Here is a 23319-nt window from a genome sequence, read left to right on the forward strand (position 1 = left end):
CACAACAAAGGAAAGAAAGTTATTCAACGGTGTAATTTCCGAATAAGAATTATTTGCTGCTTACTTTCTCCCGTGGAGAAAGCAGCGTAATAACCTTGAAAAGATTCATAGGCTGTTACCAGCCACCTAAGCTTGTCATTCCCACTGCCACCACTACTAAATAATAGTGTGTACTACTATTGATATGATATTTGCCAGAAAAGTCCTTACTCTTTCTGACCCCACCAAGTTATATAAGGTAACCAACCATCCAATTCCCTACACTTGATCCAATTTGTCGCAAATCCTATCCAATCCTACGACGACGTCATGAGGAAAGGTTACGACATTATGTTACTGTCGAAGTTTAATGTCATTCAATTTCTAGTCTTCTTCCTCCTATCACTGAAAAAAGCATGCTAAACGGATATAAAGCTCGATATATAAAGGGTAACACGGATAAATCGGCTCAAGTGTAAAGAACACATAAAGAAAGGGCCATTTATTGAAGGTGGTTTGAATGTCGGAACTGAATTCTATTACACAACCGACAACCATGCCATGTAAGAATAAGCTCCCCCCTCTGGGGATCACCACAACTTGTATATGCAATGTATGCAGGAAGATTGCTGAATTGTAAAATAAAATACATCTCCCAATATCATGATTGAAGAAGTGAATTTTTGGCACGAATCGTGGTGCATATTCTATTCAAACAAAAGAAGTAGGCAGAGAATATAAACTCTTGAATTTCACAGTCAGCCCTAGTAACAGCACTATTTAAATTAAAGCTGGTGATTCCATCGTTGATCTCCATCAACTAGTTTGAACTGGTTCGATTCAAGTATGTGGAGGAGTGGAGGAGAGTGGACGAGTAAGTAAGTGATGAGAAGATGAAGATTAAACTCGCTCAGGCGCTGACGAGTTTAAGACATGCTCAAATTAAGATATGACAAATTGGAACAAATACTTAAGTAATCATTAACGATGGCGCACACTACTAATATTTGTAATCACTCGGTTTAACTAAAAAAACACAAAATTTAAAATATATTTAAACGTCATTTCGACCATGAAACAAAGATTAACTGGGTTGCATTAATTGCGACAAAAAAATATATTTATTCATTCTTGGAAGAATACATGTAGTAGCCAAGTCGGTACTTTTCTTGTTAAGTAACAGTTCTCGACCCTAATTTCTCTTAAATTACTCGGAACGGCAAAAACACACATGAAGAAACCCTCTGCAAACAACACCACCCGGAAAATTAATCTCTGGAACAGTAAATGCATGCATTTCTTAATTGCCCTAAATGTGAAAACTTTTTGGCAAATGCAAACATCGTATTCTGCTGAATTCCAGCTACTACTTTGTCATTATGTGACAACTTTTGATTCAGAGAATCACAACTCCAACTCACGAGCGAGCGTAATGAATGATGTATGTGGGAGATTAAATCCGTTTCTCTAGACCATCCCACTTTTTCAATGTTTTTTTCGCCTACACAAAGTACACCACGTAACAACTTACTCTTTACTCTACTGGGCAGAAATCCACCATTTCCGGTTCCCACCAAGGAGAGAAAATAAGAAGGTTAGTTTCACCAGCGCAGCATAGATACATCACAAACAAGAACAGTCAGCCAAGAGCTGACGAGCAAAACTGCAACTTCATATTAGGTAAATGGAATGACGAAGACTACATAACTTTGTTTTACACAACTTTTTTTTTCTTCACAAACTTTTTTCTTTTAACCCAGTTTCCCACATCAGACGACATCCATGAAAGCAAACAAATCAAGGAGAAATGGACTCGCTCTTCTTTAACAGTGAACAAAATGTCATCCATCATTCTTAAGCGTTTAACAGCTGTCAGTTTAGAAAAGAAGTGTCTCTCTCACACACAAGTCCGAAATCGGATCTTCAATCTTACCCATCCATCTAAACCACATGTCTGGAATTCAAAACTGGCATAACAACACCAAACGAGGTCCCTGTATGTCTGCTCTCATTATGCATTATTGAATGAAACGAATTTTTTAATTGGGAAAAGTAGGGTTGGGAAAAACACATTTTGCGTTGTTGGCGTCGAAAAAATAGGTCGTTCTCCTGATGTAATGGATTTTTCGACTAAAGTGTTGTTTTATGACAGGACGATTCGCATCTATGATGCAAAGCATTATACAAAGTATGTCTTTCTTCAAAATTTTCCAAGCATAAAGCCAATTAGCACTTTTCGGGGTGGAGATCGCAAATAATCTGGTAATGCGGGTTCAACGGTCGGAAATTAAGTTAGTTCTAGATGCATGTACATATGGTAGACGAGACATTAATAAATTTGTATGTACAGAATTTAAGAAGATTTGCTTTCTCCGCAGTACTTCGTCTTGCGTAACTGCACACTTTGGATAACAAGGTGAAAGTGTAAACTTTTCCTTTGAAATACTATGAATGGAGGATGAAATTGGTTTGTCTGGAGGCAAATATTGTGAAACTAGACATGAAGAAATTATTGATTAGTTTTTCAAGTTAAAAATGGGTGCTGAAAAGTTGAAAAATATTCAACAACAAAATCACGTTGAGTGGATATCCTATTAATCTTGATAAGTTTTATGCCAAGATTGATAAGAAGTTGAGTCATAATATTTCACGAATTCGAAAGATTGAGATCTGTACCATTCACCGTTCCACACTAAATGTGGATCATTGAACTTACACGTCCCAAAGGAACGAAACTGGATCTATTTTTAAAACTGTGGACCCATTACGCCCCAGCATCCACCCTGCTCATGACCATGATTGGGACAACCACAAATAGCATCTTCTGATTCTCGTTTGAGTAAATGAGTAAGCAGTTCTGCGAGAGACTGCTAGGCGCCGGTAAAGCTAATGAATAATTGAAATATAATTTTATAATCATGAAATATTGAGTTTGAGTGTATGAAATAACAATTTTAATAGTTTAGTTAGTATAATATTTATGCAACTCAGCGCATTTGTAGGATCAACTTTTGTGATGTACTTAAAGCGGCAATAAGAAAAAGTATGCATTTGATGATCTGACCTTTCTCCGTCTTCATTTACATTAGCTGCTACCGCATCGTTGACTACGGAACTGATCCCTTCGACTATCATTGTTGCGGCGGCTGACAAACTTGTAAAAGGCTGCTGTTGTGGACTCACATTTGCTGGATTTTGCTGTGATGTTGGTACAGCATTAATTTGAGGCTGATGACTATTATCTTGGGTATTGATCGGCACTTGCTGTTGAAGTGAGGCTGGAGGTTGATTAGAAATTTGCTGAGATGGTTGCTGCTGCTGTTGTTGCTGCTGCTGAGTCAAGTCCTGGACAGGTGGAGGATTCCCAATAATTTCAACTTGATGACTCACAACAGTCTGTTGTGGCTGAGTTGGTATATTCATCTATAAGAGTCACAGATAAATATATACTATTTCCTAAAGCCTTAATCTTTAAATATTAATATACAAGTAAAAGTGATACCTGGCTTACAGCAGGAGCTGTCGACATCATTCCCGACATGCCATTATTATAATTAGTCGGCATCTGTTGTTGTTGTTGATGAAGCTGCTGCTGCTGTTGTTGTTGCTGATATATTGGTTGCTGTTGATTTTGCATAGACATTCCTTGTTGGGACTGTTGAGAGACTTGGGGATGATTTTGAGAGGGCATCGATACCACGGTAGCCGATTGTTGTTGTTGGCCCAGTGGAACGGCCTGAGTCTATAAATAATGTCAAGTTAGTATATTTTTACACTACTCATAATTTGTAAAACTGTAGAAAACTAACAATTTGCGGAGCAACATGCTGGGGTTGCGTAGGCTGGGGATGGCTCATTATCGTCGGCTGTTGTGGCTGAGGGGTAAATTGCTGCAGCATTGGTTGGGCCTGTAAGTAATTTGTCATAATTAATGAAGCGGTATGGATATGGATAATAAATTAGGTTAAAATTGTGTTTCATATTGGTAATAGAGTTTAACTATTTTACCATTGTCTGTGTATTTATGGATTGAGGAACAGTCTGCTGTTGTTGATAATTAGGCTGCTGTTGCGACGGTATTGTTTGAATCAACCCCGGTTGTCCGACATTAGATTGAACCGGTTGGGAAGTTACCATTTGGGGTTGTTGATTCATTATCTGCGAACTCTGTAAAATAATACAAAACCAAATTAATGGAGGAACAAATTAGGTGATAATCATACTTCCGCGTACCGGAATCATCTGAGGAACCATTTGCGGCTGTGAGGACATTATCGTCTGTGGCGGCGCAGGTTGCACTTGCTGAGTGCCCGGCTGTTGTTGAGAAACAACGTTCATCATCGGCTGTTGCTGCTGGTTCTGACTGACCATTTGCTGTTGCATCATTTGCTGCTGCAATTGTTGTTGTTGTTGCTGCTGTTGGGGTACCGATTGTTGTTGTTGGTTCATCATTTGTTGGGGTTGCTGTTGCATTCCCATCGATGGAGTCATTGGAACCTGCTGATGTCCCACCATCATTTGACCACCGGACGTCGTGTATATTTGACCTGTATTTACGAATACCAAATTTAATTAGATACAATCACCAATTAGCCTGCTGAAGCTGTTCTCATTAATTATGATTTGCTCTCTAAGATAATAACAAAATCTACCTTGCTGTCCTTGATTTTGCGGTATCTGCTGCATATGTTGCATCGGGATGTTTGTGTATTGTTGTTGATAATTTTGCTGCTCTTGTTGAACAGATCCTTGCTGGGGAGGCATTTGTTGCATCTGTTGGGGTTGACTCGTTTGCTGAGCCATCATTTGCTGAGGGTTTCCTTGTTGTTGTTGTTGAGGATACCCTTGCTGTTGTTGTCCTCCCATCGTCATTTGCTGTTGTTGTTGCTGTGGTTGTTGATGATACTCATGGAATTCGTGAAACCCTCCCGGATTTTGGGTTGATGTCATAAATGCAGGCTTATTTTGCTGCAACATATTGTGACCTAAGCTTTGTGCAGTGTGATGCTGCTGCTGTTGTTGTTGTTGCTGTTGTTGCTGCTGTTGGGGTTGACCACCATTATTGTTTGGTAAGACAGGATTTCCCATGTTAACTGTAGCAGCAATAGCGGCAGCATGGGCACCGTGCGGTAAACTTTGTGCCGGTATGTGTTGCTGTATCTGTTGTTGTGGGGGCACGTATTGTTGCTGCATTTCTGGTTGCTGCTGCATTTGTTGAGGAGGAATTTGGTTGACAAGTGGCTGATTAGGTGGTTGGGAAGCTTGTTGTTGCTGAGGAATCGTCATTGGTGCTTGTTGTTGACTTTGATTTGGAATCGTTTGCTGTGTGGCTTGTTGCTGATTCTGGCTAATTCCTATTTAACAATATTAAAAACAGAAAAGTTAGAATAATTTGGATATGGATCATTATTTACAATTTTTGCAAAAACAAATTTGTAATTGTGTAATCTTACCAGAGATTACTGAAGAAGGCGGGGGATAATACTGCTGTTGCTGCTGTTGATAAACATGCTGTGGATTGTTGGTGGAGAGATTTTTATTTGGATTATTAGGAATTGGATTGTTTGTGGGGGCATAAACGTCGGTAGAGTTGACCAGATTAGTGGTCGTAGAAGTATATGTTGCTGGAGTCTCAATGTGGTTAGCGTGACCATCATTATAATGGTTCATATGGGAGTAAGTGGTAGTAGAGTCCCCATTGGTAAGTCCGTTGGGAACGACAGTCTCCTGAGTGATAGGTTGGGCTAGATTTATGTCAGTCTGTTGCTGCGGAATAGCAGGCATTTGCTGTTGCGAATTCAAATGAATCATGGATTGCGGCTGGGGGGAAGGCATTACTGGTTGCTGTTGCTGTTGTTGCTGCTGCTGTTGAGGCGGAGGTGGATTTTGCTGACTTTCATTCATGTGCAGATTGACCATTGACTGGGTCGCTTGAGGAGATAAATGATTGCTCGCCGTCGTGACATTCATCACGTCACCCTGTTGAGGATTCGCCTGACCACCAGCGCCCCCCGCAGGAGGAGCAGCAGCTTGACCTTGTTGAGAATCTTTTCCGGAAGTAGTCAACGTGTGATCAAAGTAGTCCATGCAAACCCACCTGCCTTTCTTGAATGGCTCATTACTAACTATTTTCACAACCTTGAACCTGAAAATAAAATTTTAGTCAATATAAGGAATTGTACAATCAGATTATATATTAAATAGATATGTAAATATCATAACTTGATAGTAAATATCATAACTTGCAATGTGATGTACCTGTTGTGAACAATTTCACGGTCTGGGTCATTCTTATCGACGGCGAGTGCCCCTTCGAGCGGGTTAATTGTGACTGTATTCACAGTTGTGGGCGTTCCATCACCCCCAGAAGGATTCACGCCTTCGGGAACGATGGCTAAACCATATTGTGAACTAGTTGGGATGACTGGAGCTGTATTTATGGAGCTTGGAGGAGCAGGATTATAAAATATGTCATTTGCTGTGAATTTTTCGTCAACGGGGGGCAAACCTCCCCCTCTTGTCTCGCTTGGATGTCTTGACGCGTCTGCAACAAAATAAGAATAATGGTTAATTAAATATCAATAACTACAATAGTTATTTTCTAACCTGTGGAGCTATCCTCCGTATGAGACTCATCCATGTCGTCACCAGAATCGTCCCCACCATCATTGCTCACTGACGAATCAACCGTCACTGACGTAATCTGAAACGAAGTCTTTTTCATGCTTGCAGGATTGATGGATGATGATGGACCACCCCCACTACTGTTGTCTGCAGGCCCATTCGTAGTGACTTCCGCCGTTGAAGAAGGGTCGCCCCCACTATTATTATTATTTCCACCACCATTACTATTTCCTCCACTAGAATTACTGGTGTTACCACTAGTCCGAAATACAACATTAGGCGTGGGGATCTTCATATTTACTTCTTCTTGTTGAGGAGGAAGGGTGTTAGAACTAGGTTCCGACATATCTAACCAACGAAAATCAAATCAGTCGAAGAACCAAACTTTTTGAACAAGTAGGAAAATTAAGCGACGATGATCTAAAATTTTGATTGATTAATATGAAGCTGGCGTAGTCCTTCAGACGCAGGTCCTTCTGGTCTACGACATGATTTATGATATATTGTCGACCCTAATATAGAGAAGAGACGTTAAAAATTAATCCTTAAAAGTATTGCTGGCAAGTCTCAATAAATTTCTTGAAATTTGCGAATCAGTCGTGCCTTGTCTTGTTTCGTAAGTTTCTTGAGTATTACAAATCTTCTTCACTGCTAATATTGCACTGTTCAATTACTAAAGTATATCGTTAAAATCCATGATATACTTAATAAATTCAACTTAAAATTGTGCACTATTGATCCTCCAACCATAATTGCTTCCCAATTTTATTTTCCCACGGAGTGCTACAGAAAAAAAGTATCGAAATCAAATTATAAATTCTTTACGTGATACTAATTATTGTTCGATATTTAAAGAAATATCCTTACCTTAATAATTATGTCGTCTCCCAAAAGAAAATATAAATCTTATTTTAACGTTTACAAAAGCTCAAGAACCAACTAACCAACACAAATCACTTATAATGAGATTATAATTAAAAATGGCCGTTTCTGTATGTGTAGGATAGTTTAATGACAATAATTACTAATAATTGTCGGAGGCGGCGACGTCTATCTTATGACTTTTTATTGTATTATCAGCCCAGCAAAAATTGTCTTTAGTCTGTAACAAAAATCAATAAAACACAATCAGTAAACCTGCTTAAACAAGGCGCACAAAAAAATATGGCCCTAGACAAGCCTCATTTCACATTTAATCCATTTAAAACGAAACCATCTGCTGAAAAACCATCTTAATAATCTTAAAACGATTTACGTTTAAAAATTTCCTCTGTCTGCACAATTCTTTTAAAACTTTCCACTCAAATTTAACACTTATTTTGTTTCCCTGTTTGCCCACTTCTTATCTAAATCTAATTCCTTGTTCATCTTATCTAACTTTGTGCAGTGCACTGCAGTGCATGCTTGCACTCTTGTCTGTCTGTGAATAATTAAATTAACCACGAAACCAAACCTCCTCCTCCAAATTACCTAGTAATTATTCGTCCCACCCCAAAAACAAACCCGAATACTTTCCACAATTTTCCACTCAAATTTATCCCCCAATAAGGTCCCCAATGTCCAAAATGGTCCTCTCTTAATGGCGACTTTTGAATGATTCGTCATCCCATTTCCTCATTTTATTATTACTTTTACACCCTTTCTTACCACACACCCGTCTCTCTCGTTCTTCGAATGGGTGACAACAAACCAACAGAAAATATTCTTACCTTGCTCTTTCGTTCAAGTAATTTCCGAAAAGTTAAAAGTGGGTGGTATTTTCTCTGTCTAATTTCGTTACAATTTCTGGCAGAAATCTTGTTCAAATTGTCGTGTTAGTTAAATGTGTGTAGTAATGTAATGTCCCCTCACAATTTTTGTGATGAGAGATAAGTTTTATAAACCACGGGATTTTAATTCGACTCGACTGAGGAGGAGAGTTCTGCCTTCTGTGGAGCAACGCATGCATCACGTCAACCTGAACGTCGACTTATCGTTTCTTTCCCACTTATCGACGCTACGTGCAACGTTTTGGTTGACGTGTGGCCTGTGTTATCCGTCGTTTCATCATTGCTACGTGCTGCTGCTGCAATTCAGTCAGTGTAGTTCAGTCAGACTGTGTCTGCTCAGCTCCTCCGTCTCAAAATAAATATTACTACTATTACGATTTCTTTTGCTTACTTACTTTGTTCCCGATGTCTCAAAACGTCTGAGAGATGAATGAGAATTTTTGCAAAATATGTGTGAGAAGATCGGATTTTTTAATGAGGAAGGTCGGTTGGTTTTTGTGTTGATGATGATGATGATTATTTGGGGTGATCGTATTTTTCGGTGTAAACAAAATAATGATAAAATGAAACAGGTTATTTTCGCCTGTAGGGATGTGTATTAAATTAAAATGGTGTGTGGATTGAGGGAGAAAAACATTTTTAGTATGTGTTGCAAATAATATGTAAAATAGATTGCATGTTTAAGAAAATGGTAATAGTGCAGATTTGCAAAGTTTTACGATTACGGTAGAATAGAATTCAAAGATTTGCATGGCAAGGTTTGGAAGTATAGTATAGGTCATGTTCTCATCTCGTGACAGAAATGTTTAACGATAAAAACACAGCAGGAAGAAGGGACAGTGTGTCACCAAAATTAATGGGTAGTAGACTGGACTGGATTGGATTTTTGGAAAAGCATGGAAAATTTGGGGCATGATACCGTTTCCACTGCAGTAGTCGCGATAAACACGAAAACTACTGGGTTAATAGTGGTATGAAATGAATGAACATGACAATAACAAAAATCTAGTATCCGGACATATTTTATGGTTTGTACGATATCGATAATAATGGACAAAACCACAAGCCATGCATTTTCTTTCCTGTAGGTAAAACTATGAAACAAAGTGGTTTCTTTTTCTCAAAATTAAGGAAACTGCTCTACAAAATGCAGCTGAACACATGTCGTTTCCCAGAAGAGCTATATAATGAAGGTCACGGAAATGAATTATCCTGTCTGACATTAATTCATTTTTTAATAATGGTGCTGATAGTAATAATTCAATAATTGACTCTCCCCATTGATCACACTACGTTCGCTGTTATGTAGCGGAAGTTTTCTAGATTGATAACCAGGTGAACTTGAATATTAATAATAAATTCTGCATAGGATACGTAGGATCGAGCAGCATTGTTTTAATAATTAAGGTGTAGAAATAGGTATGCGTGCACCACCAGAGTCTGACTACTATTGACATTTTTACCTGTCTGCCTAATAAAAGTAACTATTAATGCATGAGGAGGGGAGCCTATTGAATAATTCCCAACATAATATCGCCAACCTGACAACTTTCTCCCGGATACCTTTATTAGCTATTGGCCATCGTATAGATACTTTGACGCTGTTAACTCTGCTTGAATGCGTCGTTGATTGAAATGCATATATGAACCATTCGTGCGTGTAATAATATCCATAATAGTACGACTTCAAACTTGGAGTTGTGAAATGGAAAAGTATAAATATTTGGTGTGTATTGATAAAGTTGGTATTTCAATCAAGTATGAAATGAACATGTCACTGTATTATTGTCGGCTTTGTTTGGTGAATACGTAATATTGTCAACCGGTGAGGAAATTCCCCAAATTTTCTTTATTACTGGTTCCTGCGTTCTGCAGATCAAAACTTGGAAAGAATTTTTTATTCTAAGAATAACATGGATTTACAGATGCATGTGCATTTTATTACAATTTGAGATTCGTGATTGCATAACCTGGTACAGATAAAATTCTCAAAGAAATAAACTTTAAGAACTTGTTTTTATTAAGTACGTACTTACTTTCCAAACTCTTTTATTAACTCGGGGACTCAAATTTTGACATAAAATAGGAAGCCATGAATATCTTATAAAATACTTTTTACCAGATCCGCATGGATGGAGCTTCCTTTATTTTCACCTACTCGATACATAATAAACCTGCATAAAATTAGCTGCCCGTCATTCTACTGCTGCAAACTTGGCAGAAGAACGGTTGCAGCAATTATGTACGCATATCCATAAAATAATGAATGAATCTCACTTTACTTACTTTCAATTCCATTGTCAATTGTTGAACTCTTGTCGTTCTCGTTGGAGAGAAATCTGCGAGTCCTCGACATTGCGACGAAGGTAATGCTGCCACAAATTATAACACACCCTTTTCACACTCATCCCACTATGTATTCAGAAATGCGAAAATCTATAGCACCACGACCGACACTACTTTAATGTATTGGTGCATGAGACGACAATAATAATGAAGAAGTCGACTGTCATCGGATGTAAGTAGACAACAACTTGCCCTATCAAAACAAAGCCCAAACATGACCAAAACTTCAAGTAAAGCACATATTTAGATTTTGTAGAGTCATACCTTCTATGTGCTCTGTTGAACTTTGCTTTATATTTTGTATACACGTGGTTTATTATGATAATGTGAAATCTAGACCAAGTAGAGATGTATGCTGTAAATTGTCGCTTTGTCACCTCATGTACCCTTTTTCGCCACGCACAAGTTTTAATTTGAAATGAAAAGTAACCCAATTAATTTGAGGGAAGAGAATTGGCAGGATTTTCAGATGACTAGTCGACAACAATTAAGAGCTGTGGTGGTGTGGGTTATATTACAAAAATACTTTTAAAGTATCTCTGCAGCCTTGTTATTTATCCAACGAAGAAGGGCCATGGGAAATCCCAAAATGCGTCCTCGCCAAGTCCAAAATCTTGGGATTTTACCTTTGTTGACACAATAACACCTCACTTTAGTAAGAAATAGTAATAATAAGAGGGTCACTATTGGTATATATCAGTGGTCACAAAGATTTTAAATTAGTTTGACATATATCCACCCACGTAACAATTTTTAAAGCGGATAACGTCATTAGCATAACACACACACCTCAACCACTATGTAAAGGCTGATTAGCTAACAGATTGCAGATAATGGTTATTCAACCATGTAGCAAGTATGCATGTAAATATACATTGAAGTAGACATCCCCTCCTAGCTCTTATGTACGTACCGTTTAGTTTGAAGTGACGGAAAACAAGAATGGATTCGAGGGAGGGGATGATGACAACATTGCAATAATAAGAATCTTATCTTCACTTACCTGCATGTTACCTGGTTGGTTGAGTACTTAACACTATCACTGCTTTTAATGGGGAATTCTCAGTTCTCAAATTGACAGTGGAAAGTGAACGTGTAGAGAGTGTGAGGTGTCTTCGTCATCGCATATCGTCGTCTCAAATTCCCAGCCCATTTAGTCTCTCGTAGTGTCACTCGAGTGTGTGCATGCATTTCTTGTTGCATTGATTGTGATCTCGTAGTTAGTTATTACGTAGCAGAAAAAAAAAGTTTCATTGTGCATATTAAATAAAATCAGTTTCTATATTTAAATACTTATTCTGTGTTTGGTGGTGACAATGGTTTTCATCTCGTCGTCGAACCCAAAAATCCATGTTGGGTTGAGAATGTGAAAGTTTTATTGGGTTGTTCACTCGTTAGGTAACGACGAATAATGATTCATTACTTGGCGTGATGTAATGTTTCCATCATTAAGGTTGAGATTCGGTTATGAAAATAATTACTTTTAGTGAGACTATTAGCAGTGTAGTGAAATTTTTGAAATTTAAAGAAAATGTTGAGTTGAGAAGAATTATGAAGCATCGAGACCGGGACAGTTGGGGGACGAGGCGTCGATGTTGTAATGATAATAATTGTACTGCGATTAAAGAAGTGGTCGAAATCAGTGGGGTTAAACGCTTAAACAGTTCTTGTTCATGTGATGGAAGGACTAATCCGACTAAAATTAACCTGTTGAGTAAAGTGTCGATCGGAATTGTCTCAATTTTCCTGATAATCTCAATCAATCCAAGTTATGGGCAAGGATTTCAGTTCTCGTATCCGCAATTTAGTAAGGAACGCAACTTAATAATTTATGAGGTGTTACTTAAAATATTGTCCACCTTCCAGCCATTCCCATGTCACTCCCACCCCGGGGACTCTACCATGCGGGATTCATGTACCCTGCACCCCCTCCAACCCATGGCCCCCCAATCTACACCACACTAATGTCACACATGGGAGGGAAGAAGTTATCTCTGCCCTCCATGAGCCGCGTGACTGAAACCTTGGGAGCACTGGGGACGTTAGCGAGACGATTTTTGAGGGGTCCAGGAATTGAGGCAGAGTCCAAATCGGAAGATATTTCTCAGTCTCCGACTCATCCAACCATTTTAATGGGAGGATCAGATAGCCATTTATCCACAGCTAGTAGCAATCGTGTCAATGTAACTACACCCGTGTTCAAAGTTAGGCCGGAAGATGATCCCGAATTAAACCAAGCGTTGTACACATTGAGTCGCAATGTCCTCGGGCAGGTAAATTCAGCATGGTAAATTATGCTTACCTGGTGTGTATTTACATACGATTAATTTCATGCGTAATTTTGAGTAGAATGTGACCAACAGCCTCGTGCCAATAGTAAAGACTGTGAATCAAGTAGGTCGCTTTCTGCCCCCACTGATCTATCGAGATGGGCGAATTATTCTCGGTTCCGGAAATGCGACAAAGGATGGAGGAAGCATAAAAGATGCCGTCTGCACTACGACGAGTGGACGCACGGGAAAATGTTTGGACATTTCTGGCTGTCCGTCGCTTTTACTCGATCTGCAAAAGTTGAGGAAATCTCTGTGCTTTAAGGCATTATTCATTCCAGGAGTTTGTGAGTAATAAATTCTTTGACTTAACTTCAAAAACTTTAGTAGGTAATCAAATACGTCGAAATAAGCAATTTGTCTCCATTTTTTACAGGTTGTCCTGATGATCCCGACGCAGAAACTTCCGTCGTCATTACGCCAACTAATCCTCCCACCACTACGACGCCTCGACCATCCTTTTCCACCAATTCCAAACCTAGTAGTCGTCCACCGATTGGGACGGGAAGCACGATTCCGAACCCAGATTCAGACTCAAATAGCAGGTCAGACATGTGTGGAAGACCGGAAGTTCCAAGCTTTAGGATTGTGGGAGGCGAGAAGAGTACGCCAGGGAATTGGCCATGGATGGCAGGTAAAAGCTTTAAAGTTTTTGAAGTTTTGAAGTTGCTTAAATATTTCGCATAAAAACACCTTTCGTCCACAGCAATATTCTTACACGGGCCAAAGGGGACCGAGTTCTGGTGCGGTGGGACCTTAATTTCCAAAAAATATGTGTTAACAGCCGCTCATTGCACTAAAGATCAGAAACAGAAATCGTAAGCTAGCTAGCATTCAAATTAAGACATTTGAGCTGTTCATCGTAATTTTTATGCTCAGGTTCAGTCCAAGGCAGTTCACCGTCCGTTTGGGCGATTACGATCTGATGAAAACCGACGACCCCTCAGCCCCAGAATCTTTTCGCGTCGCAAAGGTATATATATTTCCATTACGTTATATATACTCCTCCAGCCTTCAGATTTCTCATATTTGAACTTGTGTACTCAATATTAAGATCAAAGCTCACGAGAATTTCAACGGAGTTGGATTCTACAATGACGTCGCATTACTGGAGTTGGATCGCGAGGTTGACTACAATCGATACATTTCGCCAGTCTGTCTCCCCCAAGGGCGGACCAGACTGAACTCTTTTGTCGGCACGTATCCCACAGTTATTGGATGGGGGACGAATAAATATGGAGGACGAGAACATACAGCCCTTCAGGAGGTCAAGTTGCCCGTATGGTCAAACGCTGACTGTGACCGGTCCTACTTCCAACCAATTACTGACATTTTTCTGTGTGCGGGTTACCCTGCTGGAGGTAGGGACGCTTGTCAGGGTGATTCCGGTGGTAAGTGTATAAAGTATTTAATAATTAATTATGCATTTGATGTTGCAATTAATTAAATTTTATGTAAAGGCCCCCTTTTGCTGGAGATGGATGGGCGTTGGACACAGATTGGAATTGTCAGCTTTGGAAATAGATGCGCTGAGCCAGGTAAGTCGATTGTGGGAGTAAATTTAGAATTAATTAGCTAAATGCTTATTGATTTATGTAATTATTTTAGGCTATCCTGGAGTTTATACGGCAGTAGATAAGTATGCTGATTGGATTCGCGGAATTATTGCTAGGTCATAATTACATATCGTCTTATTAATTTTGTTAAGTAGTTTGATGGATCGAAAGTAATTCTAAATTTATGTTAGACTACATCACAACAACAACCACTTATATAATATTAAATTAGAATAGGATTGTGAAAAACTTGATTTCATTATGTCATTAATTTACTTGAAATTATGCATGTACCAGGTTCTTTGTTGTTGGCTCAAAGTCGCGTGGTCCATATAATTACAGGAATTTATACATTTCTATTACGTAGTCGCATATAATATGATCTTGGCTGCATATTTATATCACTCACCTGGTCTAATACCGAATACCTTTTAGCAAGAAAGTTCCTTATTTTGACTGCCGTGGATAAGTTCGATATTGATGAGGAGATGATAATTACTTGCACTGATGACTTTGCAAAAAATGCTTCAACACAGTAAAAAACCACCAAGTTTTCTCTTTAACAACAGATATTTACTAACATTCAAACTTAATATTGATACAAACAATTAGCACACTTGACTCTACCAATTTAAATATAAATATAATATAAATATAAATTACGAGGAGCACATTTCTCACTGCCTACTGGATCTCAAACAACGACCGAATGCTCGCACAACGTTCTTCCCAATCTTATATTGCATACAGATGGCGTGGCCAAAATACAACTCATGCCAGAAAATTTGTAAACTTTGACCTGTAGCTACGATATTATCTTACTCCGGTAATGCCCACCTATTTCTTATCGTATACTACTCAAGTAAATATAAATAATTACCTAAATCACAAATCGAGTTCTTGCCTCCACCAACTATTCTACCAAAATCCGTCCCCAATCATATACTTATGGGAAAAAACACTACAAATTTGATAATTAATAAATCTCTAAAACTATTTATCTGTGACTACATGTTTTTACCTTATTTTATACATAATCGATTTAACTAATTATGTGCGACATAAGAAAATTATCGGAAAATAACTTCTTGAGAATCTACCTGTAGTAAACGGCGTTTTACTATCCGTCATTTTCCCAACTTTTTACGCCCTAAAATCCTCACTTCTTATGCAATCAAGAACATTTCCCATTTAAGAAAACATAATTTGAAACTTATTTATCGACTCGTATAATATATTCTAAATTAAATTTAACTAATGACGTGTTCGGACCCGTCATACGCAAAACTGTACATACATACCACTGGTTTTGGAATTTTTTGGTCTAACTATTTTTTCATGCCGACAAGAATTTTATGATTCTAAACAACCATTTCAGTTTTTGTAAGACCAGATAATAAAGCATATATAATATAGGGATGAATCGCCTAATTTATACTCGTGCATGAATTGTTTTTGTCGACAAAACTACTGACTAGTTATTGTTTTCGAAACTTTGCTTTGATATCACTTAAAATAATGTCTTCATTTCTACCATCTTCATGAACAATAATGAAAGGCTCGTTCAAATCAAAAGGGTTGCGGTGTTGATGTTTCACAATTTCACCCTTTCTGTTGAATTGATTTTGAACAAAATCAAAGGATGCCTGACGTGTCGTCCCTGGGATACAAAAATACATTAATCGTTTGTATATTTAATTTGTTTTAGATACATGTAGATATGAAAAAAACCCTCACTTATCTCCTCAATGGTTGGTATGAAAAGTTCTCGTACTTCGTTGATTTTCTTCGTTAAATTTTCTCCTAGGTGGTCTCTTATATGTTTATCCAGATCGTCCGGGTTGATAACATTGGTGTCAGAAATTTGATTTCTTTCAAACGCTCTTAGTTTCGCTGCAACAACAGTTCCGGTAACGTAAATAGGAAGCCTAAATGCAAGATCTGGTAATGCAATCCACCCTTCACGTAGTAAAATTCTATTTGTAAAAAAATGTATATTTACAAAATAATTCATAGCTAAACAATTGAATTTCAAAAAAACCAACCTTACTGAACACGCAGTTTTTTTAAGCTCAAGTGTGGGGTTTCTCTCATTTTCTTTCAAGTTTTTGATGCACACGTTAACTACTTCCCAAGCCACCTTACTGACATCCCAATATTTGGTTGCACCGACACATAGTCGAATTTCATTGGATATAGGATTGTAAATATGATAAACATATAGCACACGCAAACCTCCCTTGTTGATGTCTGTAAAATAGTCGATTTGTTATGCGCTTCAAGCTTTTCAATATTTTTCAGTTATTTATTATTGTCCTGTCTTACGTAAACGGTCATCCCATGTTTGATCTCTCAAAACTGGTTTCTTACTTGCGTTCATAGAAAATACTTTTAAATGGTGTGGAATGTGTCCCCTTTGTAAATGGCATATAATTGTCTTATCAGCACATTCCATTTCACAAACTGGACATTTGCTATTATTTCCAGACATGCAAAAATTCCTGCTCAAATGAGTTTGTAAGCTAGCGAGTGACTTCAAATTTGTATTGCATCCGTTTGGGCAAGTGAAGATCTCACTCGTGTGTTTAGAAGCATGACTGGAATAACATCATATAAGTTAGTAGGTTCTTATATTATTGTACAGTAAATACATTTATCAAATTCCGGCATACTTTTTTAAGGACCTTGTGTTGTTAAATTCTTTTTTACATATTTTGCATTCTTTTATGGTGACCGACTTTTTGGAGAGTTGTTGCTTTGTGTACTTCACTTTGCATATTAAGTATTCGTGGTAGAGGCAACCTCGAAGGTTTGCAAATTTTGCTCTGCACCGCTGGCATTTCCATTGATCTCCATTTTTATCTATCTTTGACCATGGGCTTTCTGCGGTTGTGATTTTTCTGAAATCAATTCTCTTACTTTTTTCGTCGTTGCTTAGCCTGCAGAATCTGTGAGTTTTTAGTCAAAAATTTGTTATTTTAGCATTAATTTTTTACTTTTACATGCTCATGCATAAATTAAGTTTATGATGAACCTTGATGGGCCTCCTTTTACACTTAATGTGTGCCTTTTGTCAATCCGATTTAGAAATACGTCTAGACGCCGTGCCGTAGTTGGCGTTCCGGAGCCAGTCGTCTCAGTTTCCGTAGAAGTATGACTTGTGGCGAGATTATCGACTGCTGAGCTTGGCCCTGGGTAATTCATGTCATATCTGAAAAAGGTACAATCAATTGGTTAATATTTATATATACAACGACATTAATTTAATTTATAATAATTGGGTTCTACGTATTAAATCTTAAATATTTTGGTGTTCGTTAAACTAACACGTGTTCTTCATGAATAATTGCAGATCTCTTATCTAAAATGTTTAATTAATTACTTTTATCAGTTCCTACTTTACTCATAGTACACGTTTCTAAATAGTTGATCATAATCTCATGCTTTTATCCTACAGATTATAAATTTTTGCATTCTGGCGTTCTGACCAACTAGTATAGCTCAAGCTAGTTTCTTTGTTTACATTTAGCAATGCTGTAATACCTGCTAATTTCATAAACAATTTTCGAGTTCCTAAACCTAGTATACAACCGACGAAAGTTCATTGAGAAAAAAGCTTACGCGTCATGTGTAAAAGTTGAAACATGGTACTCATCTCGGCGATCTTTTTTCTTTTTTCCCTTTGGTGACTGGGGGGTTTCAATTCGTCTTTTCCTTTGTACTGCTGCTGCTATTGGGAGGCAGGATGAGTTGAACTTATTAGTTTCGGCTACATCTTTCCTTGTTTGAGTTTCAATAGACAGAACTGTTCCTGATTGAGGTTGAACGTCAACATGGTTATCTATGTTGCTTCTGTTGGCCTGGATGTCAATTAACGTAGTAATTTTGACGTAGTAAATTCCGCTGATGTGTTAATTCTGTGTTTCTAGATTTTGTACATGTTATACATGTTATAGTATTTTAAAATCTTGCAAATGTTCGTTTTTAATAAAAAAGTTCAAATATTGTTTCACAAATCTTACTCGTTGTAAAGCTTTACAGCCTTATTTCTCCAAAACGTTATCTGGGTCGGGTAATTAGTCGTTTTTTTATAATCAGGGAACATTCGTAGAATAGCTGAATCCTCCGATTCGCCAGAAATTTCCATTGCAGAGTCATGGGAGCGGACAGGGTTCTCCTGATCGTGTGAGCTAAAATTGTGAACCCTCTGGGGAATCTTGGAAACAAATATTTTTTTAATGTGAACAAGCCTAAACTTAATGTAATAAAAATAAATATATAATAATAACCTGCGGTTTAGCCTGAGGATGCAAAGATTGCAGCGGCCGCCGTGACAACCGTGGCATCTTAAATGGCTTGTAGTTGCTGGTTTACTTCCAAAAAGCCCTGTAATCAATTATTTGAGAAACTATTTATATGGTTACTATGAAAATTTTGATGGAAAGAATACCTGATTTCTGGGATTATCGAGTGACCTTCTGACAATTACCAAGATTCCAACAAGCAACGCTTTGATGAGATTTATTCCAGGTGGGTGAAATAGAGGGGACGGTTGGTTAAGAATACTTTTCGTCGGACTGATTTTATCTGTTTGGATAAAAATTTGATTTTTCAGTAACTATGCAAATTTCGTCAGCCAGCTAATTATTTATTTTGTTTACATGATGCATTAAAAAAAATTAAATGTGGATTTTATCAAAGATGTTCAAATTTAGATCTAGTTAGTCTTTAGTTTTCTTAACAATTTTAGTCGTTGTTAAAGTTGCTAAAATTGCTATTAAATTGCCACTGACTTGTCACTATTGATATAACTTAGCAAAATAAATATATAAAATAAATAAAAAAACTAAGTTATAATATAAAGACGTAAATTATTCTATTTGTATTTGCCAACTAATCGTATTAGTTGAATTTTATTTTCTTTAGGATTTGTAAAATTCTTATTATATATTTCTTTCACTCAGTTATTGAAAATCGGTACACGCCAATGATTATTTAAATGAGAGCGCTGCGAAATCGCAACGTTCCACTCACCTGGCTTATCCACTACCAAGTACCCTTGTTTGACAAGAAAGCTTCTTCTTTGACTATACGGTTTATTTTACAAATTCAAGTGTATTAAAAATTAGGAGGAGCACAATTTCTATTTGCTTACTGGTCCCCAAACAACTACTGAATGCTCGCACAACGTTTTCCCCATTCTCATATTGCATACTACAGATGGCGTAGTGGTGGCACAATGCTCATGCCAGTCATATATTAATGGCATTCTGTAATGAATTTTATGGTAAATCTTGATAAAATACATTAATTTAACAAATTAGTGTAACATTGTAAATTTTATTAATTAACCCCAAACATGGAGTAAAACCCAGTAAAACCCAATAAAACCCCAAACCCCAGTAAAACCCCGGGGTAGTGGTTTTCGAGGTAAAACCCTGGGTTTTTCCGAACCCTGGCTCGGACCCGTCATACACAAAACTACATATTCTCGGATCAAAATAGCCTGACCCCTCATTTGCATAATACCGCATAAAGTCTGATAGCACACTTCGTCGCCACATTTAAAATTTGCAGTGGGAATGTGTATTAAACTTAATATACTTTATTAATAAATAAAATATAAACGTATTTATCAAATAATATTGCTAATCGACGGAATATTCAAATTACGAAGTTTTCCTGCAGCTGGATAAAATCATAGTTTATACTCGATTGACCAAATTTTTTGACTGGGTTAAAGCCAATGCAGTTTAAGTTTATCCATTCATTTATATGTACATTTATTTTGTATTGTGATATTTCGTATATTTAATGTGACACTTATGGTGTGTGTCCATTCCAGTATTCAACTAATCAAGAACTACTTAAAAAGTATGAATTTATGGCTAACAATAGTTAGTGGATAATAAAGATAATTAATGTTGCAAAATTTTGTGCGAAATTTTTCTTAGAAAATGCGTATTGTGAAAAATGCCATTGGTCAGATTTTATAATATTTATTTTTGTATTTTAAAATGCTTAAATAACATGTCAAAAATGAAATTCATAAAAATGATGAGCCCGTCATCAAACTCGATTTGAATTAAATTAGAATCCCATCCAGTGGAAATCGTGCGACTTAATTTTACTCCTTCTTTCCCATCCCAGATTCGCCATCTTTTTTGTGCGCTTTCAAAACGTCTCCGACTGGCTTCATCATCGGAGCGTGGGACACTTTGCTAGTAACGGTTCCAACGTCACGACGATACCGCTCACTCGAGATTCGAATGGGGGCCTCTTCCTCATAGCTGCTGGAGCTAACGACCACTGGGGCTTCTGCCGCCTCGTAGGAAGACCGCACAACGGGTGCTGACTTTACTACGACGGGGGCTTCGTAATCGGATGCCCTTGTAGCTGCTGGTTTGTGTCGGACAGCAAATTTGACCTTGGCAGCTGACCTGACCGGGGCCGAATATTCAGAAACTTCACTACGGACTGCAGGGGCTGAGTAGCTGGAGACTTCACGAACCGCAGGGGCCGAATATTCAGAAACTTCACTACGGACCGCAGGGGCTGAATATTCAGAAACTTCACTACGGACCGCAGGGGCTGAGTAGCTGGAGACTTCTCGGACAGCGGGTGCAGAGTATGACGACGACACTTCGCGAACGACAGGAGCCGCGTATTCAGACACGTCCTTCACAACTGGAACAGCAGGGGCAGAATATTCCTCCCGAACAACCTCTCTTACCGCGGGGGCTGCATAGTCAGAGGCTACTTGCTCATCAAGTTGGCTCCCATATCCCATCTCTTCCCGGACAGCCCTCCCGTAACCAGAAGAAGCTCTCGTCTCTGAAGAATAGGATGAAGATCGGACAGCAGTAGTGGGGGCAGAGTATGATGATGACCTTACAGCCGTTCGAGTTGATCCAGAATACCCGGATGAACTTCGTACTGCCGAGGAATATCCTGATGACCTCGTGGCAGATCGGGTCGCACCACCTCCATAACCATCGGCAGATCGGCGGTGCATCATATGTCCCTTGTTATCGTGACCCATGTTATCGTGACCTTTGCTGTGGTGCTCCATGTGGTGGTCTTGACGGAAGTGTTCTTCTTGGTGGTGAGAATTGTGGTGGTGGGAGGCATGATGTTTTTGATGGTGGCTGCTGTGATGTCTTCCTTTATGAGTATTCCTCCTCACTCGAGATGTGATATCTCCAATTACTTTATCGGCTACCTTGGCTTGCTTGTCGGTCACTGGGTTGCTGTCGACGGGAGGAGTTTTCTCCAGACCGGACTTGTGTTCAGCGTCGTGATGGGTTTTGTCGGCTTCTTCGGTTTTTTTGTGGTCAGATTTTTTGTGGTCGGTTGTTGTCCTCTTGTTGTGGGTTTTGGGTAACTTTCTGTGCTTGTGATGTTCACAGTCGTCATCGTCGTCATCATCGTCATGGTCCTTTTTCTTGTGGTGAACGGGAACCTTCTGCTTGATTACCTCACTGACGGGGATGGGTTCGGGTAGCATGCTGGGGTCCACTTCTCTGGTTTTCATCATATCCATTTTATGGTTGCTCATATGGCTGGTGGTTCGGGTGGTGTGATATGTTGGGGGTTTCGCCTCTGGAACTGTGGGAGCATCTGAAATGAGATAATTTTGACAAATTTTAAAATTAATCAGGTAATTAAGTAGACTCTGGGCATGGAATTATATTTAAGCACGACTTGCCTTTGGACTTTTCCTCCTCTACTTTATCCTTCTTCTCCTTGTCTTCTAATTTTATCTCGGGTGTTGCTTCAGATTCATGTTTCACTTCAGATGTTGGGATTTTAGATTGTGTTTCAGGCTTGGTTTCCGCTACGGGAGGGTCAACTGGTTTCGTAGTCACTGGTGTGGTTACCTCTGTCGGCTTCTCGGATGGCTTGATCGTCGTTTCTGGTAATGGAACAGGCTTTGTCTCAGGGCTCGGTTTAATGAGGAAATCGGGAGGCAGTGAATCAGCAATATCGGATGGGATCAGCTTCAAGAGATCTGCAGGCGTTTCTCTCCGATTTCGCATGCCCCCCATGGACGGCATTCCCTTCATTCCCATCATGTTCCCCTTCATCATTGGCATCATTCCCACCATGGCGCGCCCAGTTTTGTGCTCCGGTTCGAGAGGAAGAGCCCCACAGGCTGCGACCAGTGCCACGGACAAAAGTACGAAAACCTATAATGCAACGGAAATGAGATTATTTCATCATGTAACAAAATTGTGATTTACCAATTACCACCCAAAAAATTTATAAATTTAAAAATCACTAAATCTGAAAATTACTAACCTTCATAGTTTCCAAGAAATTGGAATCCTTCCAAAAATGCAACCCGTTTCCAAGATCTCTTCGTCTTGAAGTACTGAACTTTACATTTTGCAGTCTCCTTTTTATACGAATTTCAACAAAGAGGCAAATGCATTCATACGCATTTTGTCAATGACGCACGTTACCCGTGAGACCCTTCTGTAGATCGGAGAATACGTTTTCATAGGTAGCCTTGGCCTCAAAGGGCTCAAAAAGGTTGAATGACGCACATCACGGAATATACAGTCAGAGATTTGCCTTGATTTTTCACGGATCAACGGGACCTTAGAACTTCAACTTGACCTTACTTTGTTTACAAGGTTTATTTTGTTGTGAAGGAGAAATAAGATGCATGCAACGGCTACACGTAATACGGAAGTGGGCACTTCATAAATA

At 38.5% G+C, this 23319-nt stretch overlaps 4 protein-coding genes and 1 long non-coding RNA gene across 9 annotated transcripts in view; 1 reads left to right on the plus strand and 4 right to left on the minus strand.

The window, feature by feature from the left end:
* Window positions 1-8982, minus strand: part of LOC110845202 (TSC22 domain family protein 1) — a 42209-nt gene extending 33227 nt beyond the window's left edge. The window contains exons 1-11 of one of the 4 annotated variants that reach the window (XM_022091571.2): window positions 8768-8982; window positions 7471-7705; window positions 6586-7386; window positions 6238-6523; window positions 5433-6124; window positions 4632-5333; window positions 4213-4526; window positions 3988-4146; window positions 3789-3887; window positions 3482-3721; window positions 3044-3402 (exon numbers count right to left, since the gene is read on the minus strand). In XM_022091571.2, the coding sequence (XP_021947263.1) occupies window positions 3044-3402; window positions 3482-3721; window positions 3789-3887; window positions 3988-4146; window positions 4213-4526; window positions 4632-5333; window positions 5433-6124; window positions 6238-6523; window positions 6586-6949 (3215 nt within the window). In that variant the 5' untranslated portion in view covers window positions 6950-7386; window positions 7471-7705; window positions 8768-8982. Of the gene's footprint in view, window positions 1-3043; window positions 3403-3481; window positions 3722-3788; window positions 3888-3987; window positions 4147-4212; window positions 4527-4631; window positions 5334-5432; window positions 6125-6237; window positions 6524-6585; window positions 7387-7470; window positions 7706-8073; window positions 8212-8312; window positions 8644-8767 lie in introns of those variants that run through there. The other 3 variants (XM_035848408.1, XM_022091570.2, XM_022091572.2) reach the window with 3 other exon arrangements.
* A 1308-nt stretch (window positions 8983-10290) lies between these two features.
* LOC110842911 lies at window positions 10291-11683 on the minus strand. Its single transcript, XR_004834116.1, has 2 exons — window positions 10983-11683; window positions 10291-10911 (listed from the first exon to the last, which is right to left on the minus strand). It is a non-coding gene; the product is annotated as an uncharacterized LOC110842911 (long non-coding RNA).
* A 185-nt stretch (window positions 11684-11868) lies between these two features.
* LOC110842909 (proclotting enzyme) lies at window positions 11869-14961 on the plus strand. The gene is made up of 9 exons (XM_022088779.2): window positions 11869-12525; window positions 12585-12991; window positions 13068-13335; window positions 13425-13682; window positions 13755-13866; window positions 13928-14021; window positions 14103-14439; window positions 14509-14586; window positions 14657-14961. Exons 1-9 carry the CDS (start codon window positions 12186-12188, stop codon window positions 14725-14727), a joined length of 1965 nt encoding a protein of 654 aa, XP_021944471.1. The 5' UTR covers window positions 11869-12185; the 3' UTR covers window positions 14728-14961.
* A 194-nt stretch (window positions 14962-15155) lies between these two features.
* LOC110842910 lies at window positions 15156-19795 on the minus strand. 2 transcript variants are annotated; one of them, XM_022088780.2, is made up of 11 exons: window positions 19639-19795; window positions 19055-19191; window positions 18894-18990; window positions 18627-18820; window positions 18226-18529; window positions 17639-17815; window positions 17277-17552; window positions 16930-17201; window positions 16650-16854; window positions 16342-16580; window positions 15156-16264 (listed from the first exon to the last, which is right to left on the minus strand). In XM_022088780.2, the coding sequence occupies exons 6-11, from the start codon at window positions 17806-17808 to the stop codon at window positions 16083-16085; spliced, it is 1344 nt and encodes a 447-aa protein (XP_021944472.2). In that variant the 5' UTR covers window positions 17809-17815; window positions 18226-18529; window positions 18627-18820; window positions 18894-18990; window positions 19055-19191; window positions 19639-19795; the 3' UTR covers window positions 15156-16082. The 2 variants fall into 2 exon arrangements, with proteins under 2 accessions (XP_021944472.2, XP_035704303.1); XM_035848410.1 differs by lacking the exon at window positions 19639-19795 and adding an exon at window positions 19266-19461.
* Window positions 19796-20718: 923 nt separating this feature from the next.
* On the minus strand, window positions 20719-22990 carry LOC110844057 (lateral signaling target protein 2 homolog). Its single transcript, XM_022090169.2, has 3 exons — window positions 22906-22990; window positions 22313-22793; window positions 20719-22224 (listed from the first exon to the last, which is right to left on the minus strand). The coding sequence occupies exons 1-3, from the start codon at window positions 22909-22911 to the stop codon at window positions 20732-20734; spliced, it is 1980 nt and encodes a 659-aa protein (XP_021945861.1). The 5' UTR covers window positions 22912-22990; the 3' UTR covers window positions 20719-20731.
* Window positions 22991-23319: the final 329 nt, after the last annotated feature.

Source organism: Folsomia candida, unplaced genomic scaffold, assembly GCF_002217175.1.
Source record: "Folsomia candida strain VU population unplaced genomic scaffold, ASM221717v1 Fcan01_Sc002, whole genome shotgun sequence".
Classification (NCBI taxonomy): Eukaryota; Metazoa; Arthropoda; class Collembola; order Entomobryomorpha; family Isotomidae; genus Folsomia; species Folsomia candida.